Source organism: Apteryx mantelli, chromosome 3 (genome assembly GCF_036417845.1).
Source record: "Apteryx mantelli isolate bAptMan1 chromosome 3, bAptMan1.hap1, whole genome shotgun sequence".
NCBI classification, from domain to species: domain Eukaryota; kingdom Metazoa; phylum Chordata; class Aves; order Apterygiformes; family Apterygidae; genus Apteryx; species Apteryx mantelli.
The window spans coordinates 88,655,997-88,679,040 of record NC_089980.1 but is presented as its reverse complement, the minus strand read 5'-3'; the positions used below and the strand labels follow the sequence as shown (position 1 = coordinate 88,679,040).

General features: G+C 41.2%; 1 protein-coding gene across 2 annotated transcripts in view; it reads right to left on the bottom strand.

Moving 5' to 3' along the window:
- Positions 1 to 15,660, bottom strand: part of SEC63 (SEC63 homolog, protein translocation regulator) — a 61,132-nt gene extending 45,472 nt beyond the window's left edge. The window contains exon 1 of one of the 2 annotated variants that reach the window (XM_067293904.1): positions 15,451 to 15,660. In XM_067293904.1, coding sequence (XP_067150005.1) covers positions 15,451 to 15,574 — 124 coding nt within the window. In that variant the 5' untranslated portion in view covers positions 15,575 to 15,660. The remainder of the gene's footprint in view (positions 1 to 15,450) is intronic. The other variant, XM_067293903.1, reaches the window with a different exon arrangement.
- Between the last annotated feature and the right edge of the window lie 7,384 nt (positions 15,661 to 23,044).

The window sequence follows — 23,044 nt, the reverse complement described above, 5'->3', positions numbered from 1 at the left end:
CTTCTGATAACAGTTTGCAGGAGTAATATTTTGTGTACAGTCTTGAAAATAGCACCAAAGAAAAAAAAGAGGCAAGTGGTGTGAGCAAAAATTAAGCCCTTTGGATAAGTAAACATGACACACAAGTCAGCTAAGGAGTCCCTGGCAATGGTATCTTAGGACAGTAATGCTGTGCAGCAGACATTTTCAGATTAATACAGAATTAACATTATCTAGTATATTTTATGATGCTAAGGAGCCACTGCATTTTACAATGCATACAAACAACTCCAAATCAATTCTAATTACAATTGATTAAACCATATCAAAGAAGAAAAAAAAAAAAAACAACTTCAGTCTTGAGATTGCAATGCTCTCATTTGATTATCAACCCCCAAAAGAAACAGAGCATTAAAAAGATGAATGACAGTTTATAGTTATCTGTCTGGAACATAAAGAGAGAAAGTCAAATCCTTCCCAAATTGAAGCTAAAGTCTAGACTTACTCAAATTATTGGAAGCTATCCTGAGGCACTTCCTCTGTCATAACTCATCATTAATGCATCTATCTCATAACTTGTGGAATTCAAAAACAGGCAGCTACTTTGGAGAAGGAAGAGGGAGTAAAGACAGCAGCAGTCCCAACTTAGGCAGAAAGCTGCTGGTGAAACATCACCCTGAGTAAGAAAAAGTGTTACATTTCTGCTGCATTCAGGAAAAACAGACTTCCTGTTTATTTACAGACAACATATGTGATTGCACCAAAGAAAATACTTATCATGTTACAATGAGACTGGCTGCACAAGAAAAAAAATCTAGCAAGCATCTGAATACTGGATAATTACTGTGCTTACCAGAGGCAGCAAATGTGTTCCAAATGAACAAGTTGTGAATAAATCGGGACCTTTTCTGCTTTGCCTTCCCCTCCTGAGGACCTTTCTTCTACACAAATGGTTTTGCCATGCTACAGAATTGGCACTCTGCCCTTGCAATATCCTGCAGACTCTGAGCATGCAGGAAAAAATACATTTCTCTGCAACGGTTTACCCTGAACAGCAATGCAAAATGGATGGTACCTTATCTGGATTTTAGCTCTTGAATCCTTGCTCTGCCAGGGAAAGAGGTTCAAAGTCTGAAAAGCAGATAAAAGTTTTCTGTTTCTTCTCACTCCAGAGCATGGCTCCACATTACAGCATAAGAGCACTTCAGACACTGTCCTTTGATAGGAGATTAGAGGGAGACAAATAGGGAAAAGACACAGTTTTCTTGTGGTCAAAATGACTTCTCATTTGATGGATAAAACCTTTCACAATACTGCATCTCTCCTACCATTCTTAAAACGGGTATTAGACAGCCTTGAAAAGCAAAGGTGTAAGCCCATCCTTGGGCTTCTGAATTCATTGCAGTAACAATAATCCATGGATCAAGGTAATTAAAGCACCCCTCCTAGATGAGGATGTAGAGAGTGCCAGTGCACTCTTGTGAATAATCTGGAGGAGTATGCCACGATTCTTCCATTTCCTCCTTCCAGAGATTCACAAGCAACTTTTCATCAATAAATCTCTCTTCCTTCTAGAGAGACTTCACAAGTGCCTGTTATATCTTCGCAACCCTATAGGAATATTCAGCTAAAACTGAAATCTTAGTATATTTCTTAGGTTTTCAAGAAATAAAACAATTATTAGTACACGTGGTGATAGATACAAGGAAACTTAAGTGCTGTCTCTTAAAACTATGTGGGAAGAGCTACTCAGGTCCTCCAATAACAGTAGTCAGTACTTTAATCAAGTGGCACAATTGTTTAAAGCTTTCAGACAAATAAAAATAAAATCAAGAGCCAAACATAGTTAAGCTACAAATAATTAAGGAAAAAAAGTTCATTTTTAATTAGTCTGGTTATTACTTCTGGGTGAGAGTAAAATAATTAACCTCAAGTAATTTTTAAGACTTTTCCGTCCTGAAAGTTAACTGGCAATTTGGCTACCTACCTTAACTAGAGAACAACTAGAGATCATAGTATCTGTAAATTTAAGAGTCAAATTCATGTTGATCCAAGTAGGTATGCAATATCTGAACCACAAGCTCAAAGCAATGTTATTTATATATTATATATATGTATGAATGAATAATAATAATAAAAACCCCACACACGACTGGTGACTAAAGCTTCTCTTTCTCTATATTCTAGACTACAATACAAATTATCAGTACAGAATGCCTAAGCAGACAATTGACTCCTCTGCCAGAAATTACATATGCTTCTTGAATCTCCAGGTCTTTAGGGAGACAGCTTTTAGGATGAATAAGCCAGAAGTACCCAATTTTTCTGGGTGGGTAACCCAGACCACACAGTTCTTAGATATCACAGTATCACAGAACATTTGAGGTGGGATAGGACATCTGGAAATCATCTAGTCCAACCTCCCCCACCCAGGATCAGCTAGAGCAGGTTGCCCAGGACTGCGTCCAGTCGGGTTTTGATCATCTCCAAGGACGGAGACTCCACAACTTCTCTGAGCAACCTGTTCCAGTGTACAACCACCCTCACAGTGAAGAAGCCTTTTTGCACGTGGTCCAATGTCTGTTCATTTACCCGTGACAGGATGGGTTAGGAACTCAGATTACATACAATTTGTGGCCTACAACTCAGCCATCCCTGACTCAGGTTTGTTTTTGAAGCTGGCGCACACACCACTTTCTGCACACTTTTTCCCCCCACATCATAAAAATACAAAGTCTTTGGCTTCTCATAGAAGAATTTTCTCCAAAAAAACAAAACCCTCATAGAAAGTAGCAACTGCATATTGTTTTACCACAATCTGATTCACACCTCAAAAGTACTAGCGATCAGTAACAAAGCAGACATACCTCTGTCAACTTGATGAATAAAAACAACACTGGCAATATGGACACTGTCAGGCAGCTCAGGAACACAAACACTTTTGTGGCCAGAAAAATCTGTGACATACATGTTGGCGTGACTTCACTAAACACAATAAAAACAGTGCCATAAGAATGAACGTCATATATGGGCAGTACCAGGTAACTAAGCTACGTCAAGACATCAAAAGGAAGATCTGGGATCCAAATTGGTTTTGGCTAAACACCATAAAGCACTAAGCAAAACTGCAAGAGTTTTTGTTTCCTTTTTAATAACTAGCATAGGGTAATCTAAACTAGCCCTCACTTAAGAAATAATTTCTACTTTACTCCTTTCTGACAATGAATTGGTAGTATTCTTGGCTGTTCTACTATAATAGGTGTTAGATAGGTTTTATTTGTCTGTTTTGAAGATACAGGAGGCTGTATTTTATCCTCAGGAATGCTTGACAAATTATGTTTATTTAGGCTTAACCATTTTGTCTCAGGTTCCAAGGGCTCCAGCAAGCGCTCCAAAAGAAAATCTAAGAGATTTTTTTCCCTGCTTTTTACATCTTTTTGAGGAAAGAGGCAAGACTAGTCATTTATTGGAGACATGTAACTTTGGAAGAGTGGAAAGGAAAGGAGATACACCTGGAATCATATCAGAATAGGAAAGTTGTAATCATCAGGATCTTCTTTCAGTCACACTGATTACAAGTAAGTTTTAGGAAAAAATATTACAAGTATTAACTTAAAGCATGTAAGTTTTTGTTTGCTTGTTTTTTAAACTATACAGTTAACATCTAGGATAACCAGAAACCAACAAAAAACTATAGCGTCCAGAATAAAAAGAAACCAGAGGTTTTCCATCATTCTACCTCAAACAGTAGGAAAGCCGTAGAGTATGTGTGAGCCTTCTGCATCCTTTACACCTTCAGACTAGTAAGGAGAGCAAAGGCAGGAAGTCTAAAATAAAGCCCCAGTGGACACTGTCACAAAGAGAAATGCGATCAGGTACACATGAAGCATTCTGTACACCAGATACAGACAATTTACCCGAAGGAGAATGCTGCTTGGTTTTGAAAGAAAGAATTTGTGTACCAATTTCTTTCAGTAAGGGACACAGAGTATCAGAGTTTTGGGGCCTAGAAAATACCAAGACCACTTTAAAGATGGACTCCCATAAAACCTGTTCGCAGCCTGTCATCCCCTCTCTATCCCAACCTCAGAAATGTATACATATGCAATGCAGCAAGACATACAAGTAATCCACACAGCATACAAGTCACTTGAGTTAAATATATGACCTGAGTGTACTGAGCTTCTCAGAATTCAACCTGTTCCATTAAATCAAGAGAGTAACAGGGCTCAGTATAAATACTGTTCTCAAGAGTTTCTGATTTTGCCATTTATAAAATAAGTATTAAAACTTTAGTGCACAACTTTGAGTTCTAGAAAGGTTCTCTTTTCCATTCAAAAGCTAGTTACAAGTCCTTAATGCATACTATATGTGTGTGTGTGTATGTGTATATATATATATGTATACACACACAGAAATATATATATGCATATACACACACACACACACACACACAAAGGCTGAAGTCTTAGACTTTTTCCTACTTCTGCTATCAAATGACCAATACTGTCTCAATCATTTTTTTTAAAAAATATATAACCAGAAAGCATGTTTTAGGACACAAATCACACAGAACTCTGATGAAAGACTATGGACTAAAAATACCAGTGAATATTCAAATGATGTAAATAGGTATTTTCTAATTTTAATGTCTATTGTTGTAAAAAACTATTGTGATCATTACCAAAGTTTATTCACAAGGAGGTCATGTCCAAGTTCGCCTCTTCACTGAAATATGTATAGCTGAATAACATGATCCTAGTTGTTTTCAAAGAGATTTCTTCTATCCAGTAAATATTCATAGAAGTAATCAATCCAAAAGTGTTGCGTAACACATTGTTCTTAAGAACTCCAAGCAGTTCACAAACTTCAGATATCCTAGACTAACCGTTACCAACTAGATCAACTTTTACACTAGATCAATTAAGTGATCAAGCTTATAGAGTGGCCTTACAGTTTTACCATCAAAACTGGAATAGAATCTACGAACAGTCAGAAAACTTGCCATTTTAATAGGGAGTGACACCTGCATAAGTCAAGGTTATCAATTAATGATAAAAATCAAGAACAGTGTTGGGCTCTAAGACTTACACATACTTAATTATTAGCCTTATTTTACTGATGGGGGAGCAGGGGCTGAGGAAACCACAAAACATTCAAGCCAGAAGAGATGTAGTCTAAAGTCATTTAGTGTACCACCAGTCACTAAAAATATCTGTATTAAATATTGTTTTGATACACACCTTGAAGAAACTATAATGTGGAACAGAACTAGTGAACACAAGGATAAGTACCACACATCTGGGTAGAATCAGCAGGGCCTTTGTAAACAGAACTTGGGCTTTACAAACCTGAGTCCTCTAAAGAAGGTAAGCATATGGAAAAGGAGATCCCACTGATACAATTTATGGTTTCCAAAACACTTTCAAAAGGTTCCTTTTCAAAATTTTTGGGGGAAAGTAGCTATGGGTCAAGAGGGAGGGTTCTTGCATAAATAAATATGTGGCTAGAAGAAAGTTCACAGTGGAAGGAAACCACCAGTGGAGGTCTGTAGGAATCTGTATTGGAACTACATTACTCAGCTTTATGAATAAGCAACTCGGAAAAAGGGGTGAACAGTGAAATAAAACTTCTGTGGCATCCTGAAGAACTGTAGAAGAATCTTACACACAAGATCAAGCAACTGGAGTGGCACATGAAATACAGTGTATGAAAATGTATGTAAAAGTAAAGAGCAATAGAGACAATCCTGATTTCACATATAAAAAGAGAGGCTTTGAGCTGGCCACTCTCTCTCAGGAATGAGATCTTGGGGTTACGAGAACCAGCTCTATGAAAACCTCAGCTGAATGCTCAGTAGAGATAAAAAGCAAAGCAAATGTTAAGAACTGTGAGGAAAGGAAGAAATCACTACTTCACCACAAAACCTTGAATGTGATACACAGTCCTGGTCCTCCATCTCTCAATTAAGGTGAACAAGGGCCATCAAGAATATGAAATGGCTTACATTCAAGAAATAAGCTACAACTCTTCAGACTGGAAGACAGAGGACTTAGGGGAGAGATGATGGAAGGCTATTAAAAATGTGACAGGATGGAGAGGATTGAATGTTTATTGCCTCTTCCTATACAAGGATTAAGAAGCATCAAATAAAATCAGAAGCAGATGCAAGACAAAAGTGGTTCCTTACACAGCAGGCATTTAAGCTGGTGAACTCCTTGCCATAGGATAGTGTAGATGCTATGCTAAAAGAAAGTCACTGAACTGAAAACCACTAGAAACTCAGAGAATATGCAAAGGAAGTATCATTTATGCTGGTCCTGTTATCCACTTCTAAAGGTGTACATTTTTGTGATATCACGTAAAGACATCTGACTTGACCCATTATGGCTACTCTTTTGTTTCTAATGAAAGCTGATAGGATATGAAGGAACAATAAAAAAAAAAAAAAAAGGCATACCGTTAAGTCACAATGCTCCTACAGAGGACCAAAAAAAAATCTGTCTTAATTAGCAAGAAAGGTGAGAAAAAAAGCTGCCTAAAAACACCATCCCTTCAGACAATGGGCTTTACTAAAAAAATTGTTGATGTTGTGATAACTTTGAAAGTCTTTTTTAGAAAAGTGTTAAGAGATAATATAGCTCAGAGAGGAAAAACAATTAGAGTTCCTCAACTCATTTTCAGCAATATTATAAGAAGTCTTGAGAGAGATAACACGCCCAAGACTGCATTACACATCTTTAGAACTGTTTTTCCCCTATTACAGCGATTTGCACAATAGTTGAGGGGATTTGTTGAGGGTCCAATTATGGAATCCAATTGTTTTTATGAATACTATCTGTCCCTGTAAAAATCAAGAAGCTTATAATTTAGCTAACAGCAGAAAAATAACAGATAATGAAAAACTGCCTGGAAAGGTAAGGTAAGGAGCAATGTCAATTATTTCTACACTTATAAAAGGGCAATTCACTAATTCAACATGAATTTTTGGTTAGAGAACAGTTTTTAGGACATGTATACATTGTGTTCATGCAAACACAGAATACACCGTGAAGTAAGGCAAGCATAAATTTACAGGCCTTTAGCTACGCCATATTAATTACCAAAAAACAAAACAAACAAAAAATGGAGTTTGGTTCTAAAGGCAGATGAACTGAGCTAATGCACTCCTGCTACCAAAAGGGACAGGACTTGGTTACCTGCCACTCCGTTTCAAGTGCTCCTACTTTCTCTATTCACTCCAGTTTTACACTCCTAGACTCAAAATCTAACTGAACTAAGTTGTAGTCATCAGTCAAAGAGCATCTAAACCAGGGGCATGCCCAAGAGGTCACAACCTCAGACAGCGTCAGGGTCCTGGTGCCCTAGAAATCCATGATCTGAATTCAGTATTGCAGAATAGTGACTTGTCCACATCTGTAAACAGGTTACAATAGAAGTACTGTATATTTCTCAGTCCTAACCCATAACTCAAGACTAGCCTGCTTAATCAGAAAATGTTTATGTCAAAATGCCCTATAATACTTTCCTAATTCTCTGGTTTACAGCTGTGGCAGTTTTCCTAGTTCCAAATAGCTCAACCAGCCAACCAAGACAAAGACATCTTTTGAATCTAAAATGCATCTTCTGCAACATACATTTTTTTACAATTCTTATGAGTAATTTTCTACACAAGGGAAATGTTAAGTAAAAGTGCTAATCTGAAAAACACCTCTTCTGAATTCTAAATTGGACAAATATTTAAGAAATGGTGCAGGCACAAAACCTTTTATTCTAGATGGAAATTAAGCACCCATTTGGGGACTCTGTCTACTACTGATATGGTCCAGCCTGCACAGCCTCCCTCATCATGATATGGAGGTGCACATATGCATCAAGTACTGGCTAATAACTGAGGGAAAGGGCTACAGTTTCCCCAATGGGAGAAGGCAGGACCACCAGGTCAAGGGTAGAAAGGAGCAAAGGGTACAGCAGCTCCAGTCAAGATTTGTTTAAATTGCTGTGGAATCACATCCTTCTTCATAAGCGTGAATTTAAAGAATAAAACAAAATCCTCACTTTGGAGTAGTTGTTGAACCCATTTCTTGATATTTATCTTGCTCCTCAACTTCCTGTCCATACTAAAAGAATGGTTTAGCTGCTCATGAAGCCATAATTGAATATACCAGAAGAGAACATAAATACAGAATATAAAATTTGATAGAATTTAATAGAATAACTTCTATTAAAATAGAACACAGAACAATCAGATATATAATACAACTGTTTTAACACTGGTTTTATAAACTTGCATAACAAAGGTTTAAATAAAAAAAGAAAACGATTTATTTTCATGTATTTGTAATGAGATAAAATTCTTGTAATAGCTTGATTTTCTATATCTTGCTACAAAAGCTTTTCAGAATTGAATGTTCTGGACAGTCTTGATGATTCTCAACTAATCTCTAATACAGGATTATTAATTTTATATTACTGTTACAAAGCTATCATGCAAGTAATAACATTACAACACTTCAAAAAAACCTCCATGAAAACACATACCTTTTTTTCCACATAAAAGTAGTCTAGATAACTCTGTCCAAAAGCTTTGTTTTAAAGTGCATGTTTAGAGATAATTACTAGACATTACTAATGGCATCCCATGATGTCTGCCCTTTTTTTCAAGAATTTCTGCAAAGTAACTACTGCTTCATAATAGCAATATAGTAAACACCTAACACATATTAGGTATCATATCATCACTATATTATATACTCCCTTTTTATAGTCACCTAATAAGCTATATTCTTCCAAACTTGAAAATAAGTTAACCACAGCACACTTAATCTCTCAATACTGGGGAAAAAAAAACAATTTGTATGTAATAATCATTTTTAAATGTAAACTGAGTTTCGCTGACTCTCCTCCGCCTCTCAATTCCATGGCACAGTGCTCAAAGGTTATATTAACAGGAAAGGATAAAAACACACAAGGGCACAAAAAGCTTACATTCCCAGCTACCAAGTTTTCACACCCATGCCTATCCACTGCATAAGCATTAGCAATGAACATGGCATCCTGTGTTTTTATCCTGTATTTTATCAGCATCACAATGCTGCCAAATAGCAAGATGCCATGAAATATTTCTGAGAGAAGGTTAATGAGATTTCAGTGAGCTGTGAGCAAGAATAGGGGGTCACAGTCAATCACAGGCAACCCATTCCAACCGATGTTATCTTGCTGGGAGATCAGAAACGGCCCAGAAGAATTTGACCCTAGAGTAGAGCCACCGAGATTCCCTTCCTCTCCTCCAGCTGTTTTAGGGTACAAGTGCTCCTTACCCCATTACAAATAAAAAGGAAGGAAAGCTGCCTGCATGCAGCCCCTCACCAATTTTGTATCAGGATGACTGTGCAGGCAGCACTACCTCAGCTCTCACAAAGGGGATGAGGACAGAGGACCAGCAAGCTGTCCAGCACAGGGCAGACACTTCTGCTGTAAGTAACACAGTATCATCTATGGCTAAGTTTGACTATTTCTCTTCTAAATGCACACAATACTACTGCGGAATCAGTATGTTCCCAGTCACTAATATGCCTAACAAAGAAGAAAAAGAAAGAGTGGTATGACTGGAACAAAATGGATTTTTTTAACTAAAAATAGTGGAATATTCTCTATAAACTGGACTGGGTCAAATCCAAGGTGCAGAATCGCTGTTTGGCCTTAAACAGCCATATAAACTTTATGGCCTCAGTTCTTCTAATTGCATCTTTAAGCAGTGGATCAATATACATCTCTTAAAAGGGCCTTGTGATCTACAGATGAAAAATACACACCACATACACACACAAAAATACACACCACATACACAAATACACAAAACCTTATCAATACTTAAAGAAAACACCTTTCTATTTACACTACTACATGCCCAGTACAGTGGAAAGATTCCTCATACAGTAAGCCTTTACAGAACATCAAACCTTTCATTCAAGGTTTTGGACACGTGTCAAGTATTATCTATATATATATCTAATTTCTATACTCTGCCCAGCCTCAAAGCAAAAGGCTGGACTAGAACAGGGGTTCTCAAACTGCCTATGCTACTTCTAGAGACATGGCATCTTCCAAGATTAGGAGGGAATAGCCTCCTTTAACTAGCTTTCTGTAAGTATTTCTTTGTATCAGCTGAATATTCTTCAAGCAAACTTTAGATACATCCCCCAAAACAGACATATTTGAGGAGGGAGGTTGCAGGGTAAGGTTAGTGAGCAATGCAGCCTTAAGTATGAGCACATGGCTTGGGGGGGCATAGGGGGAGGGGGAAACTTGTACACATTGTAAGGATTGCTATCACAATGAGAGTAAACTGAATAGCTTTACCTATTTCATGTCAATAGGTTTACTTTTTTTTTCCCCCTAGATAGGAAAAGGTAGCAGCTCATCCTTTTTTGTCATTCCTACAGTAAGTTTCCAGTTCTTCCACTTCAGTAAAGAATATCTACATTCTAAGTAGAAAAGCTCCTACAGTCTCTTTTCTCTCATAGAAGAGACTGCAAGAGAAAGCTTTTATTAACATTAATCTCTGCACTCACAAAGCTATTATTCTTTGGGGCATTTGAACTGTTTTCAACATCTTGTTTTGTTCAGCTTAATGTAAAAGGCTCAGAATAGAGACCTTATTCTTTCCCACCAGCTATGTAACACATTATGAATACTCAGTTCCCTAAAAACAGGATAATTTATTTAATGTAGACCTGAATCAGCTCCAAAATTGCACTGAACAAGCTTTCACACATACATGTGTACATAACTTCAAAACACACCATAATCTATGACTACCTTTTTCAACACAGGTTTATAATCACATATCTCAATTCAACAGTGCAAGTTATAAGTCAAAAGGACACAAAGTTCAGCAAACACTTCAGCATTGTGTAACACCTGATGTATTAGCCAACTAACTCACTCACCTCTTGCTCTACCATTTCCTTCCTGGATGATGATGTTTAATCCGCACAAACTTACAATCAAGCTGACCCAAAGCAAGTCCAACATGAAGATACTTTGACAGACACTTATCCACTTCTAATTGCTCAGATGAAACATCTTTTCTTCAACTCTCAAGGATAACTTTTTGAAAAACAACTTTAAAGTTCTCATTTCAGAAAATATCTTAATTAAAAAAATGAATTTGTACCAGAATAGCTTTTAGCAACCACACTTTTGATTCCAAATCAAGAACACTTCTTGCAACAGTTTTCCTCACTGTAATTATGCCAAAGTTATACCAATATTTACCCAAGACAGAGGCAGTCCACAACAAGTGAGAGCTGTTTTTTTTAATTTAAAAACACATACATACATACATATTTTAAAGAGACAAGTCAAAGGTAAACAGCATGGCAGTTCCACCATCACTTGAAGCCAGCACCGCCACTGAAGGAATCAGCCTTCTTCCAACTCAGAGCCACATCCTCTACCTTTCCCACCCTCACACCAGCACAGACATCCATGAAGTGAACCCAATCAGGAGACCAATAGAAATTAAAAGTAATGCAGAAAAAAACTCACAACAATTAGTTTCAGCCCAGATCAGCTTCTTCCAGCCCAACACACTGTTCAGAAGCCTTATATGGGACACACAGAGAGGAAAGAAATACAAGACCTCTTCTGTAAGAGCACTATTACCTTGAAGCAATTAAGAAACTATAGCCCAAGACACAAAACTAACCAATTAACCTTTTACAAAAGCCATATTAGCTTTACAATGAACAGCGAGGAGATACTGTCTTTGGGACGAGTCCCTTTTACAGAGTCAATTACCTGCTTGTTTGGTTTATCAAAGCTGAGGTAATGAAATTACAGGATAGTTCATTCAGTGAATATCACATGACAGCAACCCCCCCACACACACCCCGAATATAAATACTGATTCCTACCACAGGCTGTAGCAACACTTCATAAGGATTTTCCCAGAATGCCTCGAAAAAACAGGCTCAGCAACCCAGAAAATAGGAGCAGCCCAAATTTTACTCAGTATTTGAGAGACAAGAAGTTAAACCATGCTGTTCTTCAAGACAGTAGTGTTGAAATGGCCTTTCAAAAGTTTCTTGCAAAAAGAACCAAGAACGAAACCTTAGGGGCTTGCCAAAAGACTGTGCTACTAAAAATTTGACATTATTAACATATTCTGAGTTTTCTCTAAGTAGTAAAGCAATACAGAGATATTTCTACTTTCCAATCTTCACTATGGCAAAAATAAACACTTTTTTCTTTATTTTCTGTATTTTTCTGTATTTTCTGTATTTTATTATTTTCTTTTTTTTCTCTAAGGGAGTTTACTACAAAACTACAGCACAGAACAAAGCTTAAAATGCGAGGGAACTGTACCTCTACTAGCAGCAATTCCCAAATTTTTGGTGCTAAGCATCATGTGAAGAAAGCTGGCAATGTTCTGTGCTTCTATTCCTCATTCTCCATTGCCTGTGTCTACCTTATCAAGTACCACTAACCTATGGTAGTGCATTTACATAGTGAAACAGTGGGCACTGAAGGCTCAATATCCACACTATAAGTATTTCATTTTTACTTCAGACTAGCTCTACTCTGCTCTCACAAATCAAACAGCCATTAATTGTCTGAAGCACATCTTCCAATTTACTTTTGCCCCAGAGAAATCTAGTCTGTTTAGGGTGTTCTGGTTCACAATGCAAAAGGGTCTTGAAGTGAGGGGGACAACTGTGTGATTTGCTTCAAAAGTACAGCCTGATTCCATCTTCCCACCCTCCAAGGTTCAGCTAGAGCTGGAGCTGAAATAACTGGTTAGTCCAGCTGGACCTAACCAAAGCCACAAAAGCGTCTCTGCACTAGGTTCTCCAGGACAGATGGGACAAAATGCAATCCCAATACAAAAATATTAGAGTTGGTCCTACACTGAGGCAGCAGAGGTCTGATGGGGTTTATTCAGTTTGGCCCTATACTTGTGTCTCACTGTTTGGAAACTCTGCTCTAAACTAGCATCAGAATTCACATCTCATGGGAGATTTCTCTTCTGAGGACATAGTCCTTCCCTTAGCTTCCTAAACTCCATGTTTGGGGGGTTTAGTTTTTTGGGTTTTGTCTTTGTTTTTTAACTAGTGAATTATTCTGAAAATGAGAAGTCATGGCTAAACAATCAAAACTCTGCATCATCATATGGTTATAATTTATTCCTGAAATCCTGTTCCAATACTGGAACAGGAATGATCCAATTCATACAAAGTTGTGTGAAGACTATTCAGAGAGGTTTGCTGGAAACAATTCACAAAAAGAATTGCATACTTAAACAACAACACTATGAAGCAAGGAAGCACTCCACTAGTTTTGGATGTGATCAGCACAACACCTCAATTTTTTATTTAAGATGAGCCATGCAGAACACAACCACAGAGCACCAACTACGACACATGCAAGGAGACTGTAGGCACACTACTACACCGTACACATGAAGTAGGACTATACTCAAAGTTTAAAATCCATTAAGATACTTATTAAGCACAAATCATTCCTTCATTTCCATTCACTGCCATGTTTAGTAATTTTCACTTAGTTGACTCATTTCTGTACCAGCAGCACAATAAAATTTATCGTGTGTTTTAAAAAGCATGGTTTGTTACAGCTTTGTAAGAATCTAGTACTGTCTGCAGAACAATACGCAGTAGGTCCTCCACACACATGCAAGACAATGCTAGCTAGAGGTAAAGAAATGAGTCATGTTTAACTGCAGACCTCTTTGGAAATCCTTGATATTGGGTACAATCCATAAGGCCATACTCCAAATTTACATTTTCTATCATTAAGATGGCTGTGAGAATAACATTATATATAAAGACCAAATATAAGACTGGTACAGCGTTCCCAAGTTTGACAACATTGCTACTGCTTTTGCTGCTTCTGTCACCCACTTGAAATAGTGACGTTAACAGCAAACCTAAAACCTAAAAACTATGGAGCAAGTACAATGTAATTCAAGAGAAAGAACGATTTTCTTCCCCAATTCCTCCCACCCTGCACCAGAACGGGAAAAACAAAAATCCTGCAGTTTAGGAAAAGGTCAGAGAGAAAGAGTTTCCTCTCTCTGATCTCCTATTCCTTAATAACAACCAAAAGCTTACAAAATGTCTTCAACAACAGTAATCCCTCCCTCTTGCAACAGCCAGGACTCAGCAAGACAAGCTAGATCTTTATTTCCAACAGAAAAAACTAACTCTTCAACTATACAAGGGGTAGTATCTGCAGGGCAAGGAGATTAATTCTCCAAAGAGGTTCTATAGCCACTACCCTATCAGAAGTCCATGGCATGTTTACCAGCAACTGAGATTGTTTTGGCAATAAATCATAGATGTTTACCAAACATTGTTTTGTCAATTTTTACCACTTACTACAAGATATAGGACTAAGACTTCACTGCCGAGTTTTTGTTTTACCTAAAAGATTATAGGTAACACAGAACCACAGAAGCCATATAAAATGGCATACAAGAAACACTAAATAGCCACAAGGTTATTTTGAATATAAAGAAACGGCAGGGAGCAAAAACAATTTTTCTCACATTGCAAAGCTCAAATGTTTTTAAAAGATCAGTAATTTCAGGGATGGGAATCAGCAAACATCTCTGTTCTACTGTGTTTAAAGACAGGATATTAATAAGTGCTCAAACAGTTCTATTTTTTGTTTCAAAACTCCAGTTAAAAATGTGTTCCTGTGCAGACTATATACAAAAATGCCTTCTCCTTCTAAGAATAGAGAGAAACAGAAGGGACAAAGAGGGAAATAACTGAAAATTTAATTTAGGAAGTCTTCAGAGAAACTTTCTAACACATTTTTGGGCCACAAAAAGCATCCCAAAGGATGGAATAAAAACCTAGCACTTAAGACATTTAAGAGTGACTTAAAAAAAGAAAAATAAAGTCTCATTTTTATGCTCCCTGTGACCTCACAGTATCTAAAAGCAGAATTTGATAACTCTTCCTCCTTGGCCTCCATGCCAGACTAACATTTAGTAATTTCTTTTTTCCCCACCATCAAAATTCAGGTCATCTACCCTGAAACACTCCAGGAAAGAGAAAGAAAAGAAAGCCCCCAAACAGAACAAAACCCCAATGAAAACAATGACTCTGCAGAAGCAGTTTAGAGACGAGCGCTCTTTTACGCACGCAGGATTTGCGCCTCTGCCACGACGATCCCTCCCCCACCCCCAAGCACCGTTAAATAAATAATGATTTTTAGAGAGAAAGAGAGAAGCCCGGTGTCCCCTGTGGTGGGGGCGAGCCCTCGGGGGTCACCAGGAGCCCCTGGAGGACACCAGGGCCTGCGACCCCCGCCCGGCCCGCCCCCCGCGGCTCCCCCCGGCCCGGCCCGGCCCGGCCGCGCCGCCTGCCGGAGCGGAGCTGAGCGGAGCGGGGGCCCGCGCGCAGGCCCGGCCGCGGGGGCTCGGCCGGGGCCGCTCACCGGCGTGCTGGTCGCGGGGCCACAGGTAGTAGGTGGCGGGGATGACGATGAGCCCCACGAAGCTGGTGAGGAAGTAGAAGAACGTGTTGCCGCTGTCGTCGTACTGGAACTGCTGCCCCGCCATTGCCGCTCAACCGCCGCCGCCGCGCAGCGCGCGCGCGCGCAACCGCAACCGCCGCCGCCGCCCTGGCCCCGCCGGCCCCCGGCGTCGTTACCAGCTCCCCCCGCCCCCAGGCGGCCTGGTCCCGCCGCCGCCGCTCGCACGGGGCCGAGCCGGCCGCTCTGCGATCCCGCGAGAACAGGCGCGCGCGCCCCCGCCCCTTCGCCGGCCTCCGCCACGGAAGAAGACGTGTCACTGTGCAGCCACCATAGCCATGGTAGCGTCATAGGCGGCGCACGTGCCCTTCCCCCCCCCCCCCCCCACCGCGCGCGCCCGCTATGATTGGCTCGCCCCAGGCCCCGCCCTTCAACTTCCGACGGCCCGTCACCCGCGCGGGCGGGCTGGGGCGGGTGCGCGCCGCGTCGCTGCCGCCGCCGCGGGCTGTGGCCGTCCTCGTCCGGAGGTGCCCTGAAGGGCACCGCGACACGGTCTGGCTCCTTCCAGCGGGTGCCCGAAAAGAGCGGCCTGTGGCGAGCCCGTCCTGACCGCCGCCGGGCCGCCTCCTCTCCCCGCAAAATGGCGTCCCCCCCTTACCCCGGGGTATGGCCCCGGGTATGCGGCCTACTGGTGTTCCCAGCCCTCATCCCCGCGGAAAATAGGGGTCCCCGCTGATCGCTGAGGAGTCTGGCCTCCGGGGAGCACCAAGGGAGAGGGCGTTTGGTGTTTCGTTCCGTGCAGATGAGCCTGTGGAGGCTGTGCTGTCTATTCCCAAGAGGACTGAAGCCAGGCTGCCTCTTGCGGGTGGTGGCCGCGGTTTGTGCTGGGCCTGGGGCAGTGGGGTTTGCAAGGGGAGCCGGGAAGGCAGCAGGAATAGGGACGTCTAGGGAAGAGAGGAGGAGGAGGAAGGTAGGAGCTGGGGAGAAAAATTCAGAGAGTAAATAGGGGACCAAAAGGCACACAGAGATTTTTAAGAAAGGTAGGAAATTGGGTAAGAAAAGGAGCTAGGACATACAAAGTCTTGAGGATTAGGAGGGTGGACATATTCTCTGAGCAGCAGCTTGAGGGCAGACATTTCAAATGTGTTTAATTCTGGTTTTGACTGTAGGAATCATTATACTCTATAAGAAAATGTGACCCTAAAGGTGTGAAATCAAAAAGCAGACACTGTGTTGGCGTTCATCACACCATTAATTGCTAGTTATCTCTTTGAAGTGGGAGAAGCTGCTAATCATGCCCATTCATAAGAACATGCCAGCCTCAACAGCTTCATGTCAAGGGTACTGCTACTCCCTGTCTTTCTGTTTGTAAATGCAGAGTATAGGAAAGCAGTACACAGAAGGTGCAATAGCATCACAAGAAAGGGAGGGATTGGCCCTAGCTCAGTGGGAACAAAGTGCCATCCCAGCATTAAGAAAGGCTGTGATGTCGCAACTGGAGAGAAAGTAATATGCCACAACCAACGAGTAAGCAGATGTCCTAGTGCCATGATACAGTAATTGATAGATGGAAGAAATCTCCATTTTGTTTGGGAAAGGGTCTTGTATTTGTCACGCTGTCATGCTATGAAGGTTCGATAGCAACGACTGAGACAGTAATATAATAATAATAAAAAAGATGTTTATTTCCTCGCACAAGTTCTTGGATTAGTAACATCCATTAAAATAATGCGATTACTAATTTAGGAAGGATAACCTGAAACCGTCGATTACTGCGTTATTAATGGGAAGGACTGCTTATCCCTACTTGAAAGCTTTCTTGTTCACTCTCCTAGTGAGAGGGCTCTCAACCTCGAGGAGTTACCTTAACCCAGCGTCCCAGGAAAAGGGGAGGGGGGGGAATACTCACGGTCCAGCCGGAGAGGATGGTCAGGTCACGTTCCCGTCCCTGCTCAAACTCTCCTAGCTCCCAAGTCTCTTTTTATACGGCTGGGGCTCTGGGCAAACACTGCTTTTGCTGACTTTTAGCAAGTTTCGCAATCACAGGACTGTCTGTTTGTCTGCTTGGGGGGACCCTGCTAGCGAGGCAAGACCACAACACCTCCGTATTGCTTCTTCCCTCCCCGGGGGTCCGTGCAGATTCCAGGTGGCAGACCTCTTCAGTCTTGTTAATGCTGCCATTCCGCAGCCTTGCGCATATCAATCCTTGCGCATATCGGTTGGTAGACGACTTTAGTCCTGTTAAGTCCTCTGTTCAGCAGCTTTGTGCACGTCAGCTCTTGTGCTATCAGTTCTTCTGCGTATCAATTGACAAACTTCAGTCCTGTTAACTCTTCACTCGCCCGTCAGTATTAATTAAAATGTAAAAGAAAAAACATTTTTTCAGTGATGTTCTTTGTAATCACCCCCAGCTATATCCTTGTAGGTTTTATTTTCAAAGTTTAAGATGTTTCTTTCCATCTCTTCTGCTGTAATACCCTGCCTCTGACAGTAAGTCTTCTTTCATATACCCTCTGCAGTTCTGACAACTCGTGTGGTAGCTATTTTGGAAGATAGCAGGATGCATGAATTTTACCTTCCAATGTAGGTTTCTGGTCCTTAACATGACACAGGGAAGCAATGAAGTGTTTCTGTACAGTAAAGAAGATTCAGAAGACAAATAAGAACCTGCATATATGCTTAGCCTAGTTTTGTAAGCAGGAAAAATGCTTTGTTTGCAACTTTGTCTTAACTGTTGAATCTGTTTTTTTCAATCAGATAAAGGGTAGAGCTCCCAGAGATAATTAAAGTTCCTACAAGTTTTGTGAAAATAGCCTACTAGAGGAGAGAGACTTGTGGGTGCTCCAACTTGAAGGACCAGGAATGGGTGAGCTAACATCTTACTAGACACTGAAAAACCCACAGGGGAGACATAATGTGTAAATGCCCTGTAGAAAATCTCTGGTCAGTGTGTGCAGCCAACCACAGGAGCCAGATGAGGAGGAAAACAGTCCTGCTACAGATCAGGCTGCAGATCATGGGAGTATTCAGAGCCCTTGTTTTGGAGCCTAACTCCTGATTTTCAGTTTCCAGTTGTTTGTAACATTGTTCCTTTATCTGGTTTGCTTGTGAGGGTGCTGCCTGTGGCATTAACTATCTACTAGTCAGGGAATTCTGGGTCTGCTCTGGGTATCATCCTGTCTCACCTTCCCCCACCAGCCTGTTACAGCTAAAAGCCAGGAGCCATTGGAAATTAGGGCCTGGGAAAAAGCATTCCTGCTGTCCAGCTCTGGTAGTACAGGGCACCCCAGGAATGGAGGTGTGTTGCCCAGTGCTTGAACAGCAACAAGCGAAGGCCATTCCAGCATGGACCCCCAACAGATTTGGTTTATTTGAGTGCTGTTGCTTATGTACACAATTTGCTTTAAGCATTAGAGGTTATCCCTTGCTTCCAAGGGGGAAAGGAGAATCAGCATTGCTTTTTCCAGCCACGGACTGTCTGGAAGGTGATTCAAGCGAAAACAACCCCATCTGCTTGGATTTCATGTGCAGCTGGGTCCGCTGGAGGTGAAAACAGCATTATGGAAACTCCCCAGATAGCTATATCTAACCAAGAGGAATTAGATTTTCTGAAAATGCTGTCAAAATACTTTAACCAATTGCGTCAGTGCACAAAAGTGCTCTTTTTCATGGCATACCTTTGTCATGCTACCATCAGTCATAGGGGGCTCTTCCACTTGAGCAGAGTCTGTGCAGATGGATTGCTGCAATTACCCCTGTGATAGTGGGGGCTATGCTACATCTCACAGAACACTTTTGTGGCTAATTTGGTCTTCCTTCAGCACTCTGCTGCTGCACTAGGTTCGAACTGTTTGGTAAGCATTTACCTGTGGAGAGTGTTGTGCACTCTCCTTCATTTGCACAGTGTTTTCATAGTTGTGGCATCTCTTGCACATCCACTGACGATGTTGACTGTCTCACTGCTGATTGCCCCAAACTAGCTTGCAGATTCAGGCTTTTATCAGGGGAAAGCTACAGAAGAATGACCTGTGGAATTCAATCCTATCTTAATTTCTAAACACGTGAGCCAGAGACCCAAACAACTGGTAGGGTTGTCTGCTGGTAGAAGGGGGAAGTGGTACTGTGAAGGCAGAGAAACTGTAAGCCTAATACCTGGAACTGTACAACAACCGATCCATGTTCATGCTCAAAACCTGCCCATTTTCTGATGAGCTGGACAAATCTTCAGCCCCATGTGCTGCCTAGAAGCACACCTGCAGTTTTATCGGAGCAGCTTGGAGGGCTGAAACAGCTCAGTGGATCAAGAAGAGGAAGAGCCAGATCAGTAGAAAGATAGTGTTTTGGCAAGAGCCTATAATCTCTGTGGGATCTCTGCAGGAGAAATCTGATAAGACACCAAGGGTAACAGTCAGACTGGTTTAGCAGGTAGGAATGGTGAAATTTAGAACATTTCTGCTGTCATAAGATATGTAAAATACACTGGTACACCAACTGCACTCATAGTGCAGTTTCAAGAACTGAAAGAGTTTACGACTTGGGAAATGGAAATCACAATCTAGCAGATACGCCTACTGCAGTGGGGGACAAGTATCCCACAAGTCATCATCTTGCTGATCTTGTGTGAGGTGGTGAACTGCCTTTGTAGAGCAGATGAAATCTAGAAAGCAGGAATTTCCAGAGGTAGCGGATGGCCGGCAGATGGCAATCAAACACAACACTGGGAAGCTCTCCAGCTCATGCTATTGCTAAACAAGTCTAACAGAAAGATGATGGATTTCAAATGATTTGTCAGCTTTGTAGGTATATGACTTTTGACAAAATGCAATGTGACATTATATAAGTCTAGCATATCTGGGTCATTAAACCAACAAAGGAAGAATGTTCTAAGTGTATTTTAGGTGAGGAGGAGAGAAGGTAACAGATTTGCATGACATATGCCATTGAAATAGGCATTACTAATAAAACAGTTCTTTGTAAGAGCTTCAGAAGCACCTGTAGTGTGGGATAAGCTACATGCATGAGAAAGGCAGTAGGATCTGCACTGTATATGTAGCTGTGATCCACCTCAGGCTACCTCACAGTGTTCAGTGGCAGAGCAGACCCTGCCTTTGCTCTGCCTCTAGTCCCACAGCCACCTCCACTCTGCAGGCAGCAACACATAGGAGCCTCTGTATTTAACTCAGCTACTTTAGAAATGTTTTTCCTCCATGTGCGTGCTGTGTAACACAAGATGGTCGATTCAATTAGTTCCAGTCAGCAAAAGTTATGTGTATAGACTGACCTGAACACCTCCGAACGGAAAAAAATCTCTCCTCAAGAGAAATACGTTGTAGGAGGGAAAGTGCTTCCAACTAGTCCCACTGGGACAGGTGGATGCCTACATCTACTTCCGTATAAACACCATTGCCTTTCTGGCTAGCACTTCTTATTGCTGTTATTTTATTTATTTCTGGCAGAGAAGCCAAAATCAAATTAATGGCCCAGTGACCCACCCTGGGGCCCCAGGGGGCCTGTTTCCTTAGGATTTGCACATAGAACCAGAGTTGGTTTTCATGGAAATGAATATAGTAGTTGACCAGGACCCTAGAGGAGTTCAGCTGTGCAACGCATCTAATGTGACCATATGAGAAAGAAAGTTTTAACCTCTGTCTGGGGTGCCCACAAGTGTGTAAGTCTCTCTGGCTGGGATTACCACATTCTTGCCTCCCACAATTTGGATTTGGTTCCACCTAGGGATGAGAAAAGGCACGTAACACCTTCTCTTTGGCATGGTTCCCAGTATTTTGGTGTCATTTCCACAAAATCTTCCATAGATCCTCTCCTGACAAGTCACAAGGATTCAGCCAGTCCTATAGCAAAGAGATGGGAGGGGGAGCGCCCAAGGGCAGTGGTGTAAAAATTTGTAGGATAGGGAAATGGAGCCTGTAGGGGCTGCATGCTGAGTACTGCAAAACTTCTCTCGGTGGTTACAAATGACAAGAAATTGCAGGTATTTCCTGGTGAGAGATGAGAAATTCAGGAAAAAGTTACTCCAGCAAATTACTCGCAGCTTATGTCTCAGCTAACTAAAGATTAATGGCAGCCAAAACCCACAATGCCACCTAGTCTGATGACAGAAGAATGAGAAAGGTGGGAAGAGAAGAGTTGACACACCTCATAGCCACACCATCATCTGTGCCGTTTGGGCTGCAGATCCTGGGGCTTTACCCTCAGTAGGAAATCCAGCAATCAATGGAGTTACGTCAGGAATTAATTTGGTCAGCATTTTGGCCTTCTTTCCTCCTTCGAATTTGGTGGCAGGGATGATTGTGGGATGGGAATTGTGGGTTGGGCAGTGTCTTAGGTGTGTGGGGGTTCCACAGACCTAGGTCCAAAATGATGAGCTGTAACAAATTCTCTCCAGCCTCTCTAGGCCCTTGGGGAGAGGTAAGGACAAACTCCTCCTCTCTCATCTTTCTCTCTTTCTCACCTTTTCCTCTTTTTTCTCTTTTTCTCATCCTTCTGTCTTCCTCTCTTTTTCTCTCTCTCTTTCTTTCTCTCTCTTTTTCTCTTTCTCTCCTTTATCTCTTTCTCTTCTCTCTCTACTTTATCTCTTTCCCTTCTTTCTCTCTTCTTTACCTTTCCTCCTTCTCTCTCACAAAGGGAGCAGCCTGCCCCCCGCCTAGGTTCAGCATTGCCATGAGGGCTCTGCAATTGAGGAGGTGCAGGCTTTGCTGCAGGGTTTCAAAGGCATCGGCACAGCATGGTAATATTGTAAATACTAACGATGAAAGCTGGGGTGCTGCTGCTGCTTCCCTGTGATTAAATCCAGCAACTGGGACTCAGAGGTATTATGAGGATAGGCACAACAAAGATGCAGTAAGTGGATTATCTGGAAAGCCCTCCCCCCCTTTTTTTATGGTCCGAGTTTCCCATTTTTTCTTAAATTAATTTTTTAAGCCATGATTTTAAACATGGCCTAAAATTGATGCAGTAGTTCTGTCTTCAAAAATAGGCAATAAATTGTAAATTATGCTTAATACTTGGCACTCAGAATTCTTCAAACAATATCTGTTTTGATACTTGACCTTGTGAATTGGGGAAGACAGAAGTAAGTCACTAAGATTCCTGTGGTTTGAACTACTTTCCAAGCTGATTATAAAGCTTAGAGCTCAAATGGTCTTTGCACAGAAATTCACAAAATGCCTTTTCTTTTTAAAGGGTTATCATCACCCAATTCATTTTACCTCTGATTTCGCTTTAGAGGTATTGTTTACTCCTCTGCTGCTCCGAAAATGCTCAGGAAGTGTGATATTATGGTCCAGCCCACAGGCCTGGTCCAAGATACAACAGCTTAGCACAGCATAACACTATAGTCTGTTCACCATGGCTGTTTTTTGTTAACGAATATTGTTTAAATGTTTAAAAAAGGCTTTCCCTGACATTTTATTTATTCCTCAGTAATCTCAATCATGCTGCCAGTGATCAGGCAAAATTCTCATTGACACTGATGTCTGACTGACACCAATGCAAGATTTGCCCAAGAAATAGCTGGAAAACTGTGAATGCAATGTAATGC